This window comes from Talpa europaea, assembly GCF_964194135.1.
Source record: "Talpa europaea genome assembly, chromosome: 5".
Taxonomy (NCBI): Eukaryota; Metazoa; Chordata; class Mammalia; order Eulipotyphla; family Talpidae; genus Talpa; species Talpa europaea.
In genome coordinates, this window is record NC_140071.1 from 43,090,347 (window position 1) to 43,106,290 (window position 15,944).

General features: G+C 34.6%; 1 protein-coding gene across 1 annotated transcript in view; it reads right to left on the reverse strand.

Annotated features, from left to right (window-relative positions):
* XRCC4 (X-ray repair cross complementing 4) overlaps positions 1-15,944 on the reverse strand; it is a gene marked incomplete at both ends in the record, with an annotated part of 177,241 nt that overhangs the window by 156,353 nt on the left and 4,944 nt on the right. Inside the window, one exon of the mRNA XM_084234298.1 lies at positions 13,494-13,669. Coding sequence (XP_084090424.1) covers positions 13,494-13,669 — 176 coding nt within the window. The remainder of the gene's footprint in view (positions 1-13,493; positions 13,670-15,944) is intronic.

Genomic DNA, 15,944 nt, shown 5'->3' on the forward strand with positions numbered 1-15,944 from the left:
CCATTTTTTACTCATTCTAATAATTGGGTAGTGATATTTCATTGTGGTGTTATATTTCCCTAATAGTTAATGATTCTAAATAATTTTCATATGCTTATTTGCTACCTTTATGTTCTCTAAAGTAAAATGACTATTCATGACGTCTATCCATTTTTCTAATTAAATTCTTTGTTTTTTTTATGGTTGCATTTTGAGTTATTTTTATATTCTATATACTAGTCCTCTAATGAATATGTGGTTTGCAAATATTTTCTCCAGTCTGTATCCTGTCTTTTATCCTTTTCTTTTGCAAAGCAAGTTTTAAAATTTATTAAACCTTATTATTCATTTTTTCTTTTACAAACTGGGCTTTTCATGTCAAATTTAAGAACAACTTATATATACCTAGATCCCAAAATACAGATTTTTTTTTATATAACTTTTTAAAAGTTATATAGTCTTATGTTTTAAATTTAAATCTGTAATTCATTTCAGTTAATCTTTGCATAAATACAAGATTTAATTCATTTTCTTGCCTGTGGACGCTCTAGCACCATTTGCTGAAAAGACCATTCTTCTACCATTTGTTTTTGTACTTTTACCAAAATGAGCTGGGAATAAAAGTAAAGTGGTGTGTCAGTAAGACAATGATAAACAAGATAGTTGAAGTCCCTACTATTATAGAATTTCACAAAAAAAATAAAAATGAGTATCATACTATTTCTTCCATTCCAGGAGCATTTTTATCATTAATTATAAACTTTTTATAGAAATCCATTTTCTCACTCTAATCCAGATACTCATATTAACAATGTAAATGCTAAAGGAATTTCTAGCTAATGACCAAACAATAAAACAGCCACTGGGAAAGCTAATTATGAGATCATGCAAACTGTCCATCTACGAATACATGACTTTGGACTTACTACTTGTTTTTCCCCTGACTTTTCCAATTCAGTTTGAAAGAGCTCAGAGAAAGTCCTCTTGCCAGATTGTTTAGTCTCACAAATCTCACCATTAGATACTTTTTCCTGAGGTTCAGCCTAACTGGCACTTTGCTTACTTTCATTTCATCAAACTCCTCTGAGTGTCAATACCAGCTGCTCACTTACCCTGGAAATTTTCCACTTTTCAAATACAGACATTTTTCTAATTAGACAAAGCATAAACTAGGACAGCAGAAAGAATGATTCTAAGGAACTAGACCAGAGCACCAACTTCTGAATGAGCACTAAGTTCAACAATATAAACATACTTTTCTTGAAATATAAGAAAGGTCACAAGAATGTAAACGAATGGAGTGTTCACAAATTAAGTAAAGATCTCCGGTTCTCAGTCATGGTTAAATAGTCCCCACAGTACCAATCCTATCAAAGATAACAATTATAAACTCTGAAAAAAATTTATAATAAAAAAGACCTTTCACAGGAAAGTGAAGATATAGGAACCAATTCTGGATAAAAGGGAATGTACTGAATAAGATTCCAGGAGCATTGTTATTGCTTTTAGCTTGAATAATGACTCCAATCCCCACCATGAAGAACTATTAAAATTAAATAGAAACAAAACTTACTCTTCTGCAGAATCAGTCAACAGCATCCTGGGCGACCATAGCAAGAAAGTGAAAGAGAATTCTGTAAAGGAGAGACCCAGAAAATGGAAGCTTTGGTCCTGCCCACATCTCTTAGTAAACTCCAAATCAAATATATAGACACAGGTGCTAAGCAACCTTCTTTAGGTTGAAAGAATTCATCTGGAATTTCCATTAACACCCACCACATGGGAAAAAAGAATTTGAAGTTAAGAGTACAGTCAATTTAACTGAGTCAGAAAACAGTGAGAGGGAAAAAAATCAATACTCTTCAAATAAATCTAACAGAATTCACTTTCTATAGTACATCCTTCATAATATCCCAGCTACAATCTGAAGTTCACAACAAATGAAGATACAAAAACATATCAAAGATTCATTGCATGCTATCAATGAGGATTAACATGAGCCTATCCAGAATTTGCTGACAAGGATTTTAATTAGCTAATAAAACCATGAGCAAGGATTGAAAGTAAAATATGATCATAATAAATGAAAAGATAGAAAATATCAGTAGTGAAATTAAATTTCTAAAGAAAAACTAGAGGTAAATATCAGAAATGAAAAAAATACTACATTTTAAAAATGACTTAATTGAGACAGTGAATGTGAAGATCAAAATTAGTGCTCTAATCTGAAGAACAGAGAGAGAAAGGATTTTTAAAATGAATACAGTCGTGAGCCTCCCGTGTGGCACAGGAGTTAAAGACACAGCACTGCAGCATGAGTTTGATTCCAGGCCAGGGAGCTACCCACATGGCGCAGCAGAGCTCGCCTGTCCCGCCCACTGCTCCCCTCAGCAGTGTATTTCAGTAGATCTGCTTCTTCTGTTCCCCATTCCCTGGTGAATCCTCTCATCCCCTGCACCTTTGGCCTGCACCCCAGCTCTATTATTTAAAATAAATAAATAAATAAAAGTGCATTCCTGGGTACATCAAGGCCAAATTGTTGAAAGCCAGATAACAAGAAAATACTGAGTAGCCAGGATAAGACATTAAATAAGGAGAATAATTCAAATGAATGTTAACTTCTTATCAGAAACAAGAGAGAGATAAGAAAATAGGAAATTAACATACTGAAATTCCTGAAACAAACAATAAGAAAAAAAGTCAATTCAGTATCCTTTGTTAAAAACAAAAAAATCCTTCCACATTGAGGACAAATTATAGCCAATTTCAGGTAAAATAACACTAAAAGACTTCATTACCAGCAAACCTACACTACATAAAATGCTGGTGTAACTTCTATAGGCAGAAGGAAATGATACCAGGGGCCTCCCTGCTGGCGCTGCGGTTGAGCGCTGGGTTGCGAAGCTGCCCACAGTCTCCGCAGCACCTGTTTGATCCCTGGTCACCAGGCGAGGGTCCCACGGCACGCAGCCCTCTCCTGCTGCCCGCTGCTCCCCTTAGCAGTGTACTTCATCACTCTGCCTGTTCTACTCTCCACTCTGGCTCTGGTGAATTCTCTCATCCTCCTGCGACTCTGACTGTACCCAGTACTTGAATAAATAAATCTTTAAAAAAAGAAAGGAAATGATACCAGATGGTATTCTGGATCAAAAAGAAGGAATAAGAAAGAGAAATGGTAAATATTAATCCTATGGTACAATGTTAGAAATTTTGTTTTCAGCATTCATCTTTTTTAAGAAGGAAGTTAATCAAATGGGCAGGCTTCCAATATAAAGCAGTGAATACCTTTAAAATTAAGTAATGTGGCTATTTTATATTTCTATATTTTCATTTCATTTACAAGTACAACAGAGTTTAATATACCAAAATAATGGTAGGTTTAAAAAAATTTAAAAAGAAAGCAACTGAAACTTCTTGAAGTATAAGGCACACCCACAATGCACCAAAAAATGCACATTCCATAGGATATTATATATAAAAAACATTTCGAGAATAACAATGACCATGCAGAGACGACCAAAATGTTGGATTCATTTTCTGTCACAGCATTATTTTTTTAAAGATTTATTTATTTATGCATACAAGAGCTGGGGTGCAGGCCTGAGATACAGGGGGTGAGAGGATTCACCAGAGACAGAGTCGGGAACAGAACAGGCAGATGTACTGAAACACACTGCTGGGGGAGCAGCGGGCAAGACAAAAGAGGTCTGCTGTGCCATGTGGGTCACCTCCCCTGGCCGGGGATGGAACTTGTGCTGCAGTGTCTGCTGATAGCTTCATAGTGCTGTGTCTTAACCCTTTGTGCCATCACGGAGACCCTTAAACAGCATTATTTTTTTTTCCGTACAGGAATATTTATCCAGAATATTTAAGACCTGACCTATTTCTAAATTAGTGTTTTTGAAAAGTTCAACAACAAAGATGCACACTACAGAAAAATTCTTATCGCAAAACTTTAAAATAAATACCCAGGATTAATGTCACTAGTCTGACAAAGGACCAAACACCAATAAAACAAATGAGAAAGACATACACAGACAATATACAAAAAATATAACACTTAAGCACATGAAATGGAGTTTAAATTCTCTCAGAATTACAGAAATGCAAATTAAAATGAGATACTATTTCATACCTATCAGACAAGATAAAATTAAAAGTATATCACTGCATTCTGTTGGTGAGGTCATGGAGAACTAGTCACTTTGGTAAGTTGCTGCTGAAAAGGCAAACTAACCCAAATTTTCTGGAGGAGAATTTGAGAATCTAAGAAAATAATATATGTGCTTACCTTCTAGCATCCACACATTTAGAAATTTACCCTGATGATAAACCTTCAATAATCACTAAACAGAAACATAATTCAGGGCTACATTATTTGAATAGCAAAGTACTGGAAACTACTTAAGTACTCATATGTAAGAGAGTAACTGAAGATATACTATAACCACACAATGGAGTATAAAGCACATAAAAAACCCGAAAACAGAAAATCTTTTAGGAATTGACAAGTAGTGATTTCCAGGAGCACACCTAACACACATATATTGATTACAAACAATACAAACGTCATGGGATGCTGTTATACGTAAAAATCAAAATGCAAGAAAGACTTGTAGATTACTTTGTTGATGATGATTTCCTGAACTTAGTATCTGTACTGTGGCTATGTGAAATTTGAATATTAGAGGTTTCAGGGTAAAGGACAGAAATTCTCTTCTATTTTTAATTTTTATTATTTATTAATTTATTAATAAGAATAGAATTAAAGTGTTAAAAAAAGGTAGTTGTCAAAACATAATTGACCAAGAACCATAACAAATCTGGAAAATGTCACTATAATCCACCATATGGTTCTAGCCACAATGGGCACATCGCCACTATTGGACTAGTTTTGGATCATTTGTAGCCAGAAATAATTACATTCTCTCCAGAAGTTATAAAAATAAACCAATTAGTCTTTAATTATTACAGTGGTATTTTAAAACAATTATTTTGTTTGGATGCTTCCAGTTTTGAACGAGATCATTTATATGTGGCCAACTTTATCAATGCATGTTATGCTACTACACCAAAAAATTCAACAAGGAAATAGGAAGCTCTGAATTCACCAGTAAACTTACATCTGACAAAGTATACAGCATAACAATAACAAATATCTGTTTAACAAGGTTTCTCTGAGGTCAAAGGAAAGCCACACTACTCCAAATTTTTCAGTTTCTAGATATATTAAAAGTCTCGCAAGATAACGTTATAAAAATTGTATCCACACATTTAAATCAATGATAATCATAGTACAGTAAGATCAGTATAACTTGCAAAGGGACACAATTTTATAACAGTTTAAATAATATCTTTTATGACAATGAATATAGATTCATTTAGCAGTAATATCAGAAGCATATGCTTGAGGGCTTCTGAGTGTGCCTTACTTTTAATAATGCTAGACAGTCATGAGAATAAAAACAAAAAAACCCAAACTTTAAAAAGTAACTAGACTAGCACAATGTTTGGCTCAGGCGCCCTGATAATTCCATTTGTGAACTTTAATGTCTTAGGTATGTAGAATGAAGCAGTGTTGTCTTAAAAGCTATGCATCTTACCTGGGGAAAGAGGAAGAATCTTGTCAGTTTTGAAAATTTCAGCAAGGACAAAAAAGCAACAAATCTAGAAGTGGGTAGATTTTCACAATTTGTGATCTAATTTAAGAAGCTAAGGAACAGAAAATGTAATTAATAGATAAAACAAATATGTCACCTATATTCACAAAATTATTATTTCTGCTACCATGTTTAAGAACAGTAAGAATTGGGTAAGAAAATCACAAGTATTTTAACGCAATAGTGAAGTAAATTAGACCTAAATTAAATGTTCTGGTTCTCTTTCAGAAAGCTTTAAAAGCAAGACCCGAAGAACTGTTTCCAAGTAATGTTTCTCTATCTCAGAACAAAGCACAAGTTTATAGGATTAAGGAAATACATAACATCAAATTAAAAGATTCACAATGTTTGGAATATAATCAAAGATGAACAGGCATACAAAGAAAAAGAATAACAACTTATAGTGAGCATTAAACATCTATCAAAATCTGTCCTGAAACAATACAGATTCAGAATTGGTAGGAAGGGTCATTAAGTTATTATAATTCTATTTCACATAATGAAGATGGTAATAAATACTGAATAAGGTAATAAGAGTTATGGAAGCTATTTAAAAGAATAAAAATGAATTCAGAAAAAAAACCCACAATGTCTGAGATGAAGAAACACTGAATGGAATTAACATATTAACATATTAGACACAGCACAAGAAACAATTAGTGATTGTGTAGGAGCAATAAAAATTATTCAGAATTAAGCACAGGGCCGGGGTGGGGCGGGGGGAAGTAAAAAAAGAAGATAACTGACCTGTAGAACAAATTCAAACTACATATAGCTCGAGTGACCAAACAGGAATAAAGGAAAACAGAAAAACTATATGGATAATGGCAAAAAAAAAACCAAAGCAAATGTTTGGTTTCTGACTGCAGATCTGAGATTTTCAGAAGTGCAGAGTGGATCAGAACAAAGGATCAGAATAAATATATTGAGGGGCTCAATATATTTTAGTAAAGGGTTACTGGTAATTTGTTGGGTGTGATATAGTAATATGCATTTGAATAGGTATGAATTGTTCATCTTAAAGTATATACAGTGTGTAATTCAATGTTACCTCAAAAAAAAGGAATAGGGACCTCCCCAGTGGCGCAGCGGGTTGGGTGCCAGGGTGTGAAGCTGTCCGCAGCCTCTGCAGCACGGGTTCTATTCCTGTCCTGCCAGGGAGATTCCCACATGGCATGGCAGACCTCTCCTGCCTTGCCAGCTGCTCTCCTCAGCAGTGTATTTCGGTCCATCTGCCTGTTCTGCTCCCTGCTCTGTCTCTGGTGAATTCTCTCACCCTCCCGCGCCTCTGACCTGTATCCCAGTTTTTGTATAAATAAATCTTTAAAAAAAAAAAAGGAATAGGGTCTCCCTGGTGGCACGAGGGGTCGAGGGGTTAAGATGCAACCTATGAAGCTATCTGTAACCCCTGCAGCACGAGTTCGATCCTCGGCAAGGGAGATACCCACATGGCACAGCAGACCTCTCCTGACTTGTCTGCTGCTCCCCTCAGCAGTCTATTTCAATCAACTCTGCCTATTCTGTTCCCCATTCTGTCTCTGGTGGATCCTCTCATCCCCCACACCTCTGGCCTGTACCCCAGATCTTGTATGCATAAAATAAATAAATCTTAAAAAAAGAAATAAAGTTCTTAGAAGCAGAATTTATACTACCTGATTCCAAGATTTATGATAAACTTAAGAAATCAAGACTGTTGGGGTTGGCACAAAGACAAACAGATCAATGGAAAACAGAGTCCAGATGTCACTATATACATATATGGTCAAGTGACTTTCAAAAAAGCATGATAAGGCCTCTCTGGTGGTACAAGGGGTTAAAGTCTCAGCACTATGAAGCTATCTGTAGCCACTGAAGCACAAGCTCGATCCCCAGCCAGGCTGCTAAGCCACATGGCGCAGCAGACCTCTCTTGTCTTGCCCACTGCTCCTCTCAGCAGTGTATTTCAGTAGATATGCTTGTTCTGCTTCCCATTCTGTCTCTGGTGAATCCTCTCATCTCCCACACCTCTAGCCTGTACCCTAGTTTGTGCATGCATAAATAAATCCTTTTTTTAAAAAAGCATGATAAAATTCAGTGATGCAACTGTATACTCTAGAAAGTCACATTTACTGTACATATATTATACCTAAACAAAAATAATTTTGGACTCATCAGAGGCCTGGATTCTACCCTACCTTACTACTGCTTTCACTCAGGCATTCAGCATCTGTTTCCTCACATATAAACAGTGACAATACAAAAAGTCATGTGATGAAGTGAAGGTACATGCTAAAATAGATTAACTGGAAAAATATTAAGCAAATATTAACATTACTAACACTCAAATGTCCTCCTATACATAGTATTTACATGCTACTGTCAGTTTTTATGGTTATTATTTCCTTCCTGGAAAATCCTGAAATCACTAAAAAATTAAAGTATAATGAATTTGATATGTTCCTTATATAAAAGTAAAACATTTCAAATAAAAGCACAGCAATATGAAGCAAGAAAAAGAAAAATATATGAGTACTCAACAACAAAACAGTATAACTGAAAATTACTAATATTTAAATTAATTATTAAAGTCTCCTCTATGGTTTCACAAAGAAAAATATACTATGAGTAGGATTTCTGTACCACTTACATTACTAAGTTAGTTTCCACATTCCAATATGGTCAGGAAAGTATAAAGTGTTTAATATAGAAATGGCAATTGTATATAAATACTTTTATCACTGAAATAAAGGATACTACAATTTCTTTTTCAGGCATTCAAACAACACATTTGCAACCCATATTCCCACAAACCTGAAAGTCATTACTATTTTAGACAAAGTCTTTGGCAGAGTACCATAATAAATGCTACAATTCTGATATTTCATCTGGAAATAGCCATTTGAATTCAAAGTCCTCCAAACCACAGGGACACATGGCAATAATACAGGATTTTGGACTGCTGTTTTTAAAAAACAGCTTTGGCTGCTTTGGCTAACTTATTTTCCTTCATTCTTATATATCTGAGAAATGTAATTTAAACAAATGTTGGGAGAATATTTAAACATAGAATGCATTTCCACAAAAAAAGTTACAACATATAGTAAGACATAGAGTAGCCTGTAACTTACTACATACTGTAACATTTTTTGCTAAAATATGACTAAAACAATTCTTATAATGAAAATTCTAGAGAAATACATTTGTAACAGTAAAAATGAACCCTTCTAAATGTTTCAATCTTTCCTGAAAGTCTAAAAAGATTCCCTGTTTTAATGGGAATTTCTGGGCATAGCAGATAGCTGAAAGATCACATTTCACAAATTTTCATGTAGCTAAGTGAAGTTATGTGATATACTTCTGAACAATGGGATATGAGCAAAAGTAATGGATACAACTGTAAGGGGATAGCCTTAAAGAAAAGACGTATGGTCTTTACTTTCCTTTTAACTTGGTCTGTTTGCCTTACGGGTGAGTGTAACAGTGAAGCTAGAGTAGCCATCTTAGACCATGAGATTAAAAACTACCTGTTAACATGGATAAAGCCACATGATTAAAGAAGTTTGAGGGCCCAAGATCATAAGGCCATCACCTTAACCAGGGACTGCCTACTTGGATTTTTACAAAGGTGAAAAATCTCCCTGTGTTTAAGTTGTCTAATTTTCAGACAAAATAATCTCAAGTCAATACCTGATTGATGGTGGGAGCAGGATAGATAAAGGAAAATACAAATGGACTTTACTATAATTCTAATAGAGACCTGATCTATAGCCAGTTCTTAAGTGTATGTGTTTGTGTGCTCATATTTATGTTTAATTTCTTTCAAACTTCATAGCCTTTCGCCAACAGAGCTATTTTTAGGAATATAAAACTTTAATATGTTACATGACCTCAAATGAATCTAAGAGATCACTTCAGAGCCTTGTAGATAAGAAAACAGAGGTAAGAACAAGCTAAAGGCAGAGTTTAAGGTTATTCTTATTAAAGATAATTCGGTCTTTTTCAGTGGCTCACAATGATTATTTTTTTCCTTAAGAAACAGCAAGTTATAAAAGAAAAAAGGGAAAATGAAGACTATTGAGATATAGTTAGCATGACAAGTATAAACTGCAAAATTAGTATGAACTGTGAAAGGCAAAAGGAAAACTGTGACACAAAGTAAATGAATACTATCTTGAGTGGGTAACACTACTTATAGTAAAGAGAAAATGAGTTCCAAGTCCTGACACTATAGTATGGTACCATCCAAAACAATCTACTACCAAAGAGTCCTGGTAAGATGGGACAGGAAGGGTTCCAGAGATTTGACTGGGAAAATAAGTTAATGTGTAGCTGGCCATTCAACATTTATTTCAATGGGAATCAAGATAAAATAAAAACACCTGTTGTCTACAAAGAAAATTCATTTAGAGCATAAATTAATTTTTGAGTTTTATGAGCTCAAAAGCAATTAATGAAAATTATGGACTCATTCCTCAAAAAATTGTATATAAACATGGACCTCCCTGGTGGCTCAGGGGTTAAAGTCTCAGCCCTAACAAGCTATATCCAGGCACTGCAGCAAGAGTTTGATACCCAGCCAGGGAGCTAACCCACATGGCACAGCAGACCTCTCCTGTCTAGCCCACTGCTCCCCTCAGCAGTGTATTTCAGTAAATCTGCCTGTTCTGTTCCCCACTCTGTCTCTGGTGAATCCTCTCATCCCCTGCATCTCTGGCCTAAACCCTAGTTCTTTCATACATAAATAAATTTTAAAAACCTTTAAAAAAAAGTATATAAACATTATACAATTAAAATATTTCACTAGTTTGGAAATTCACAATTCTTGGACTCTGATAAAACACACGATGTTTCTCCCCAAATCAGGTCTTACTGAATTCAAAAAGTAGTATAGTTGTTTCCTTTAAAAAATAGAAAATTTCGTGTAAGTGCAAATTTTAAGTAAGTCATGTATAATGTGAATATTCAAAATGTTTAAATTATGCAGTAATGTCCAACACAGAATGAGGCACATAAGACTTTATGAAATTAAGGACAACAAATGCCTAAAAGCCTTGAGTCTTAGAATCTAGTAGCACATGTACTTAGAACTCATGGAATATACTTTGCTGTGGAGCAGTAGCCTCATGTCAACAACCAACAAAATTTATCACAATACTTTTAGTTGAATCTGTATTAATTATTTTCTTCTAAAAGTAGGTGGTTATTTTTGGTAACAACCAGACCATCTCTGTCATCAAGAAACTCCTTTTCAATTTTCAGGTCATTGAAAACATAATTAGCCTTAAAAAAAAAGTTATGCCATGTTTCCAATTTTCTTTATTTTCTTGCCAGCAGATGAATTTACAAGATACTGTCACTCTGAAATTCAGTTTGCAGAAGCACATCCTGAAACACTGGCAGATTCCTGTAGCAGTCTAGTCAAATGAACTTGTGATTTTCAGTTGCATCTGCTTCATTTTCAGGCTGACTGCAATACCTTAAGTTGTGAGTTCTATATCATTCAAATAACCAAAAACCTATCGCTAAGTCATGAATAAATTCCTCTTTGTCAAACTGTTACAAGAGTAGCCTGTCTTCTTGTTATAAGCAAATAAATACATGAATAAATAAGTAGGCGGGCATTTAAATTGACAGGGAATGCTTTCAGACATACCCTTTACAAAACCAACATACTTCAGCATTATTGGGGACCTTTTATTCTATAAACATTTCTTGAGAAAATCTGTTAAAAAGATAGTGGCTCAAGATTTTTCCCCTGACAAAGTTGATTAGTTTCAGGGTAGTAGTAAAATATCTTTTGAGATTATTTTCACAGTTTTTGATGCTGACACACACCAAACCAATTGTAAGACACAAGGGTCATGAAGGCCTGAAGCTCTCTTTTCAAAGAAGCAGCAAAACCAGATGCACTGTCTGACATGGTAAGTAGTCCATCTATGCTGAAGGTACCAAAGCCCACTTTCACAATGTCGAAGATATCAAATGCCTTTTAGGTTCCCAAAATGTACCAAACAAACTAAATTTATTGTGAATCAGTATACACAAAGCAGACAGATATCAGAAATTGGCTTCGTGGAACGTTAGTCCCTAATTAAAAATGTTTATTGAATAGGTAATGACAGGTTGACAATAATCTGCTTCAAAATGTTAGGAGGCACAATCAGCAGTCATGTGTATATAACATCATTTGATTGTACTTGGGTCACAGAAAAGAGTATTTGCAATAAATAACAAAATTTCAGTAGCCAGTTCAAACTTTCCTATTTAACCTATTTTAATTTACAATTTTTCAGATGTCAGCATATTAAAATTTTAGTAAATTGGCAGCTAAAAAGAAAATGTATCTTCTAAACAGAAATAATTGCTGAATGGTCCTCCCCTGGTGGCGCAGTGGTTGAGCGCTGGGCTGCGAAGCTGCCCGCAGCCTCTACAGCGCTGGTTTGATCCCTCGCCACCAGCGAGGGTCCCACATGACACAACAGACCTCTCCAGCCGTGCCTGCTGCTCCCCTCAGCAGTGTATTTTATCAGTCTGCCTGTTCTGTTCCCTGCTCTGGCTCTGGTGAATTCTCTCATCCTCCTGTGCTTTTGACTGTACCCAGTGCTTATATAAATAAATAAATAAATAAATAAATAAATAAATAAATAAATCTTTTAAACAAACAAAGAAATAATTGCTGAATCCAGTTTCTCTGCATTATTCTTCGGATAACATACAACATACAACTTTTTGCTTTAAAAGTTTTTCTAATTGGTGAAATAACTTTAATGATTCTGAATTAAAGAAATTTTATTTTTTTAATTTAATTTTATATTTTTTTTACATCATTCTTCATTTTTGGACAATGTATGCTTTCTCATCGTGGATATAGTCTCTAAAATTCCCACCACAAATTCACCCCTGTACCATCACTATAGTCACTTGGGCCCTTCCAACCCCAGTTTTGATCCTACTCCCTTAAAGAATTTTTAAATTCAATTTAGTTTTCAGCACAAATATAGTAAAAATTTCCTTCCCTTTTACTATATAGAGTTTGTAACTGGTAATAAACCACTTACACAAAACAAATAGTTCAGTCACTAAATATCCCATAAACTTAGGTAAAATATACAAATACTATTTCACTTTTGATAAATAACTGTCTACCTTGATCTGAACTGATGTAGGAACTGAGGAAGAGGAAGAGCAGACATTCACATCTGTAAAGCACGCAAGCTTTGGAAAGTCTGGGTTCTAAGTTACTTCTTTCAATCAATTTCAATATAATAAAGTGCCTTAATTCTTAATTATATGTCTTACTACACTTGATCTGAACTGATGTAGGAACTGAGGAAGAAGAAGAGCAGACATTCACATCTGTAAAGCATGCAAGCTTTGGAAAGTCTGGGTTCTAAGTTACTTCTTTCAATCAATTTCAATATAATAAAGTGCCTTAATTCCTAATTGTATGTCTTACTACACTTACCAATATCATTTTTTTTTAATTTCTAATACATTCCAATAAGGAAGAAAATGTTATCATTATTAAATATTTAAAGGTAAATAGATAATTTTATTTCTTTATGTATTTCTCCGAACTTATTTCAATAACTTGACCTTACTTTTTTAGAATGGCTCAGCATATAATTATCCCTATAATGCTAATTTTTAAAGCACTAAAATCTAAATAAATTTTCCAAATAAAATTTCTCATGATTCATTAATATTACATTTAATGACTGTAACTTCAAAGCATTCTTCCAACTTTGAAACCAAGTACTTTCAAACTTTTATTTCTAGGTATTCTGGGAATAAAAGGTTAGTTACTTAAATAATTCCTCATCAAGTGCTGTGACAGTTTACCACATTTATAACAAAATGGAAGGTTTTACTTACTGAAACATCCTTCAGGTTTTTCTCAAAGGAGAAGTGACAAGACTCCTTAGAAAAATTAAACTTGTATTTGTCGGCTGGGCCTGCACCTGACACCAATGCTTTTCTCAGTTCATCAACATATTTCTCTTTTTCCATTGCCATGTCATCAGCTTCTTGGGATATCTCTGATTCAACAACTATAGAAAACATAAAAGTTTTGAAATGAAAAATGAATTTCTAAACATGAGAACATATTTACCTGCTGGTACTAATTTATCACATATATTATAGCAATTAAAAAAATAAAATCAACTCACACACCACACATTTTCAAGTCAAATCAGAAGTTTTAACTGAGTTAATTTTTCAGAAATTCTTTATTTAGTCTCAATTACCACTTGAAAAGCATTAGACCTCTTGCATTCTTTCTCTATTCTCAGATGTAAATGACCAAAGAAACTACCAGTTTGTGTACCCTCTCGTGGTCATAGCCAGATAAATTATTTCCTATAATGATTAATAAGCTCAGTATTTTACAATATCTGCCCTCTTTGTCTCAACTATTAAAGAAGTTAAATAGTCTATAAGCTATTTTTCACTCACAAGGATGGAGTCAAATTAAAGTAAAAGTAGAGGGGCCTCCCTTGTGGTGCAAGGGGTTAAGTCACAAACTATGAAGCTATCCCCAGTCACTGCAGCAAGAGTTGGATCACTGGACAGGGAGGTGACCCACATGGTGCAGCAGACCTCTCCTGTCTCACCTGCTGCTCCCCTCAGCAGTGTATTTCAATAGATTTGCCTGTTCTGCTCCCCATTCTGTCTCTGGTGAATCCTCTCACCTCCCACACCTCTCGCCTGTACCCCAGTTCCTGTATGCATAAATAAATAAATCCTTTAAAAAAAAGTGGAGTTTACTTTCATCTTATGATGTGCCAACAGAAAAAAATAGTAGATGAAGGAAGGGGGATGATAAAGAAGGAAAGGAAAGGGAACTAATATATATGAAGTGTGACCTCTATGGCATACACTACATTACAGATATGGCTTTCAATTCTCTTATCTAAATTTTTTAAGCTGATGTTTTACTCATACATATTTCTATATGAAGAATCACATTTTTAATTCTTTCTCTTTCTTTTCCATAGTATTCTGCTCTTACAACACCCTTCTTTTAAATAAGTGAAATCTTTAACCATATTTAAGTTCTTTCTGTTGGTCTTTAAACATGGTTCCTGGGAGTATTAATTCTGTTACTTTTATCTGGTTACATAATCTCATTAGGCTGTTTCCTTTCGTGCATTGTAATGTTTGAACATGGCTCTCCTCTAGTCAGAGTACCAAGTGCTCTGTAGAGTAGAGAGGGTATTAAATGAAAGTTACAGGCTTGGATTGCCTAAAGTACTGAAAGAAAATTTAACTTGCTTTTGACAGTTGAAAAAAAATTAAAATTTAAACCTCCCACCCCAGCCCATATGTAACTTTCAGGTTTTGATTTTTGTTAAGATTTTCATTCACTTATAGTCCTTAGTGACTGTTCAGATTCTATTCTGCATTTCCAAGTCAGAGAGTAGATTTTTGTGGGGTTTTTTGAGATGATTTCATTAACAAGACTTCCAGGTTCCTTTGTTTAAATTGAGAACTCAGCCACAGCCTCTCAGAGGCGTGGAGTCTCAATATTCCACCCCATTCAAGTATTACTATCACTGGCATTTAGACATAGATCTAGTTCAGATTATTCCATGAGCCTATAATTAACCTTCAGTTCACAATAACCATATTGATTTTCAGATATCTCTACATACATGACAGCTGAGGCTTTCCCTTTCTTACATTCAAAAGCTGCAGTCTTTTTGTTTTTAAATTACAAAGATTTAAACGAACATTTGTTTAGAATGTGAATGGTTAGATCATGTCCAGTGTTAACTCACGCTACCAGAATGATGAGAAACTCATATGGTTCTATATTTTTGGCTATCAAGGTTATATTTATCTATTTTTGCCCTGATAACATTGAAATATTGAAATTAATTTCACTTGACAATTGATAAAATTGAAGTTCAGAGGGTCAAGTAATCTCTAGGGTTATGGAATAAATAAGTGGTGAAGCTAGGATTCATACTTATGTCTCCCAGTTGTTTTGTTGTGAAGTGAGGCAGAGTTATGTGACACAGGATAAATTATTTCCTTCCATGATTATAAAAAAAACACATTAATATGAAACATTACAGAATTAAAGAATCCCTAAAATTGGGCCTCTCTGGTGACTCAATGGGTTAAGACGCAACACTATGAAGCTGTCTGCAACCACTGCAACAGGAGTTAGATTCCCAGCCAGGGACGTGACCCACATGGCGCAGCAGACCTCTCATGACTCGCCTGCTGCTCCCCTCAGGAGTGTATTTCAGTAGATCTGCCTTTTCTACTCCCTACTCTGTCTCTGGTGAAACCTCTCACCCTCCACACCTCTAGCCT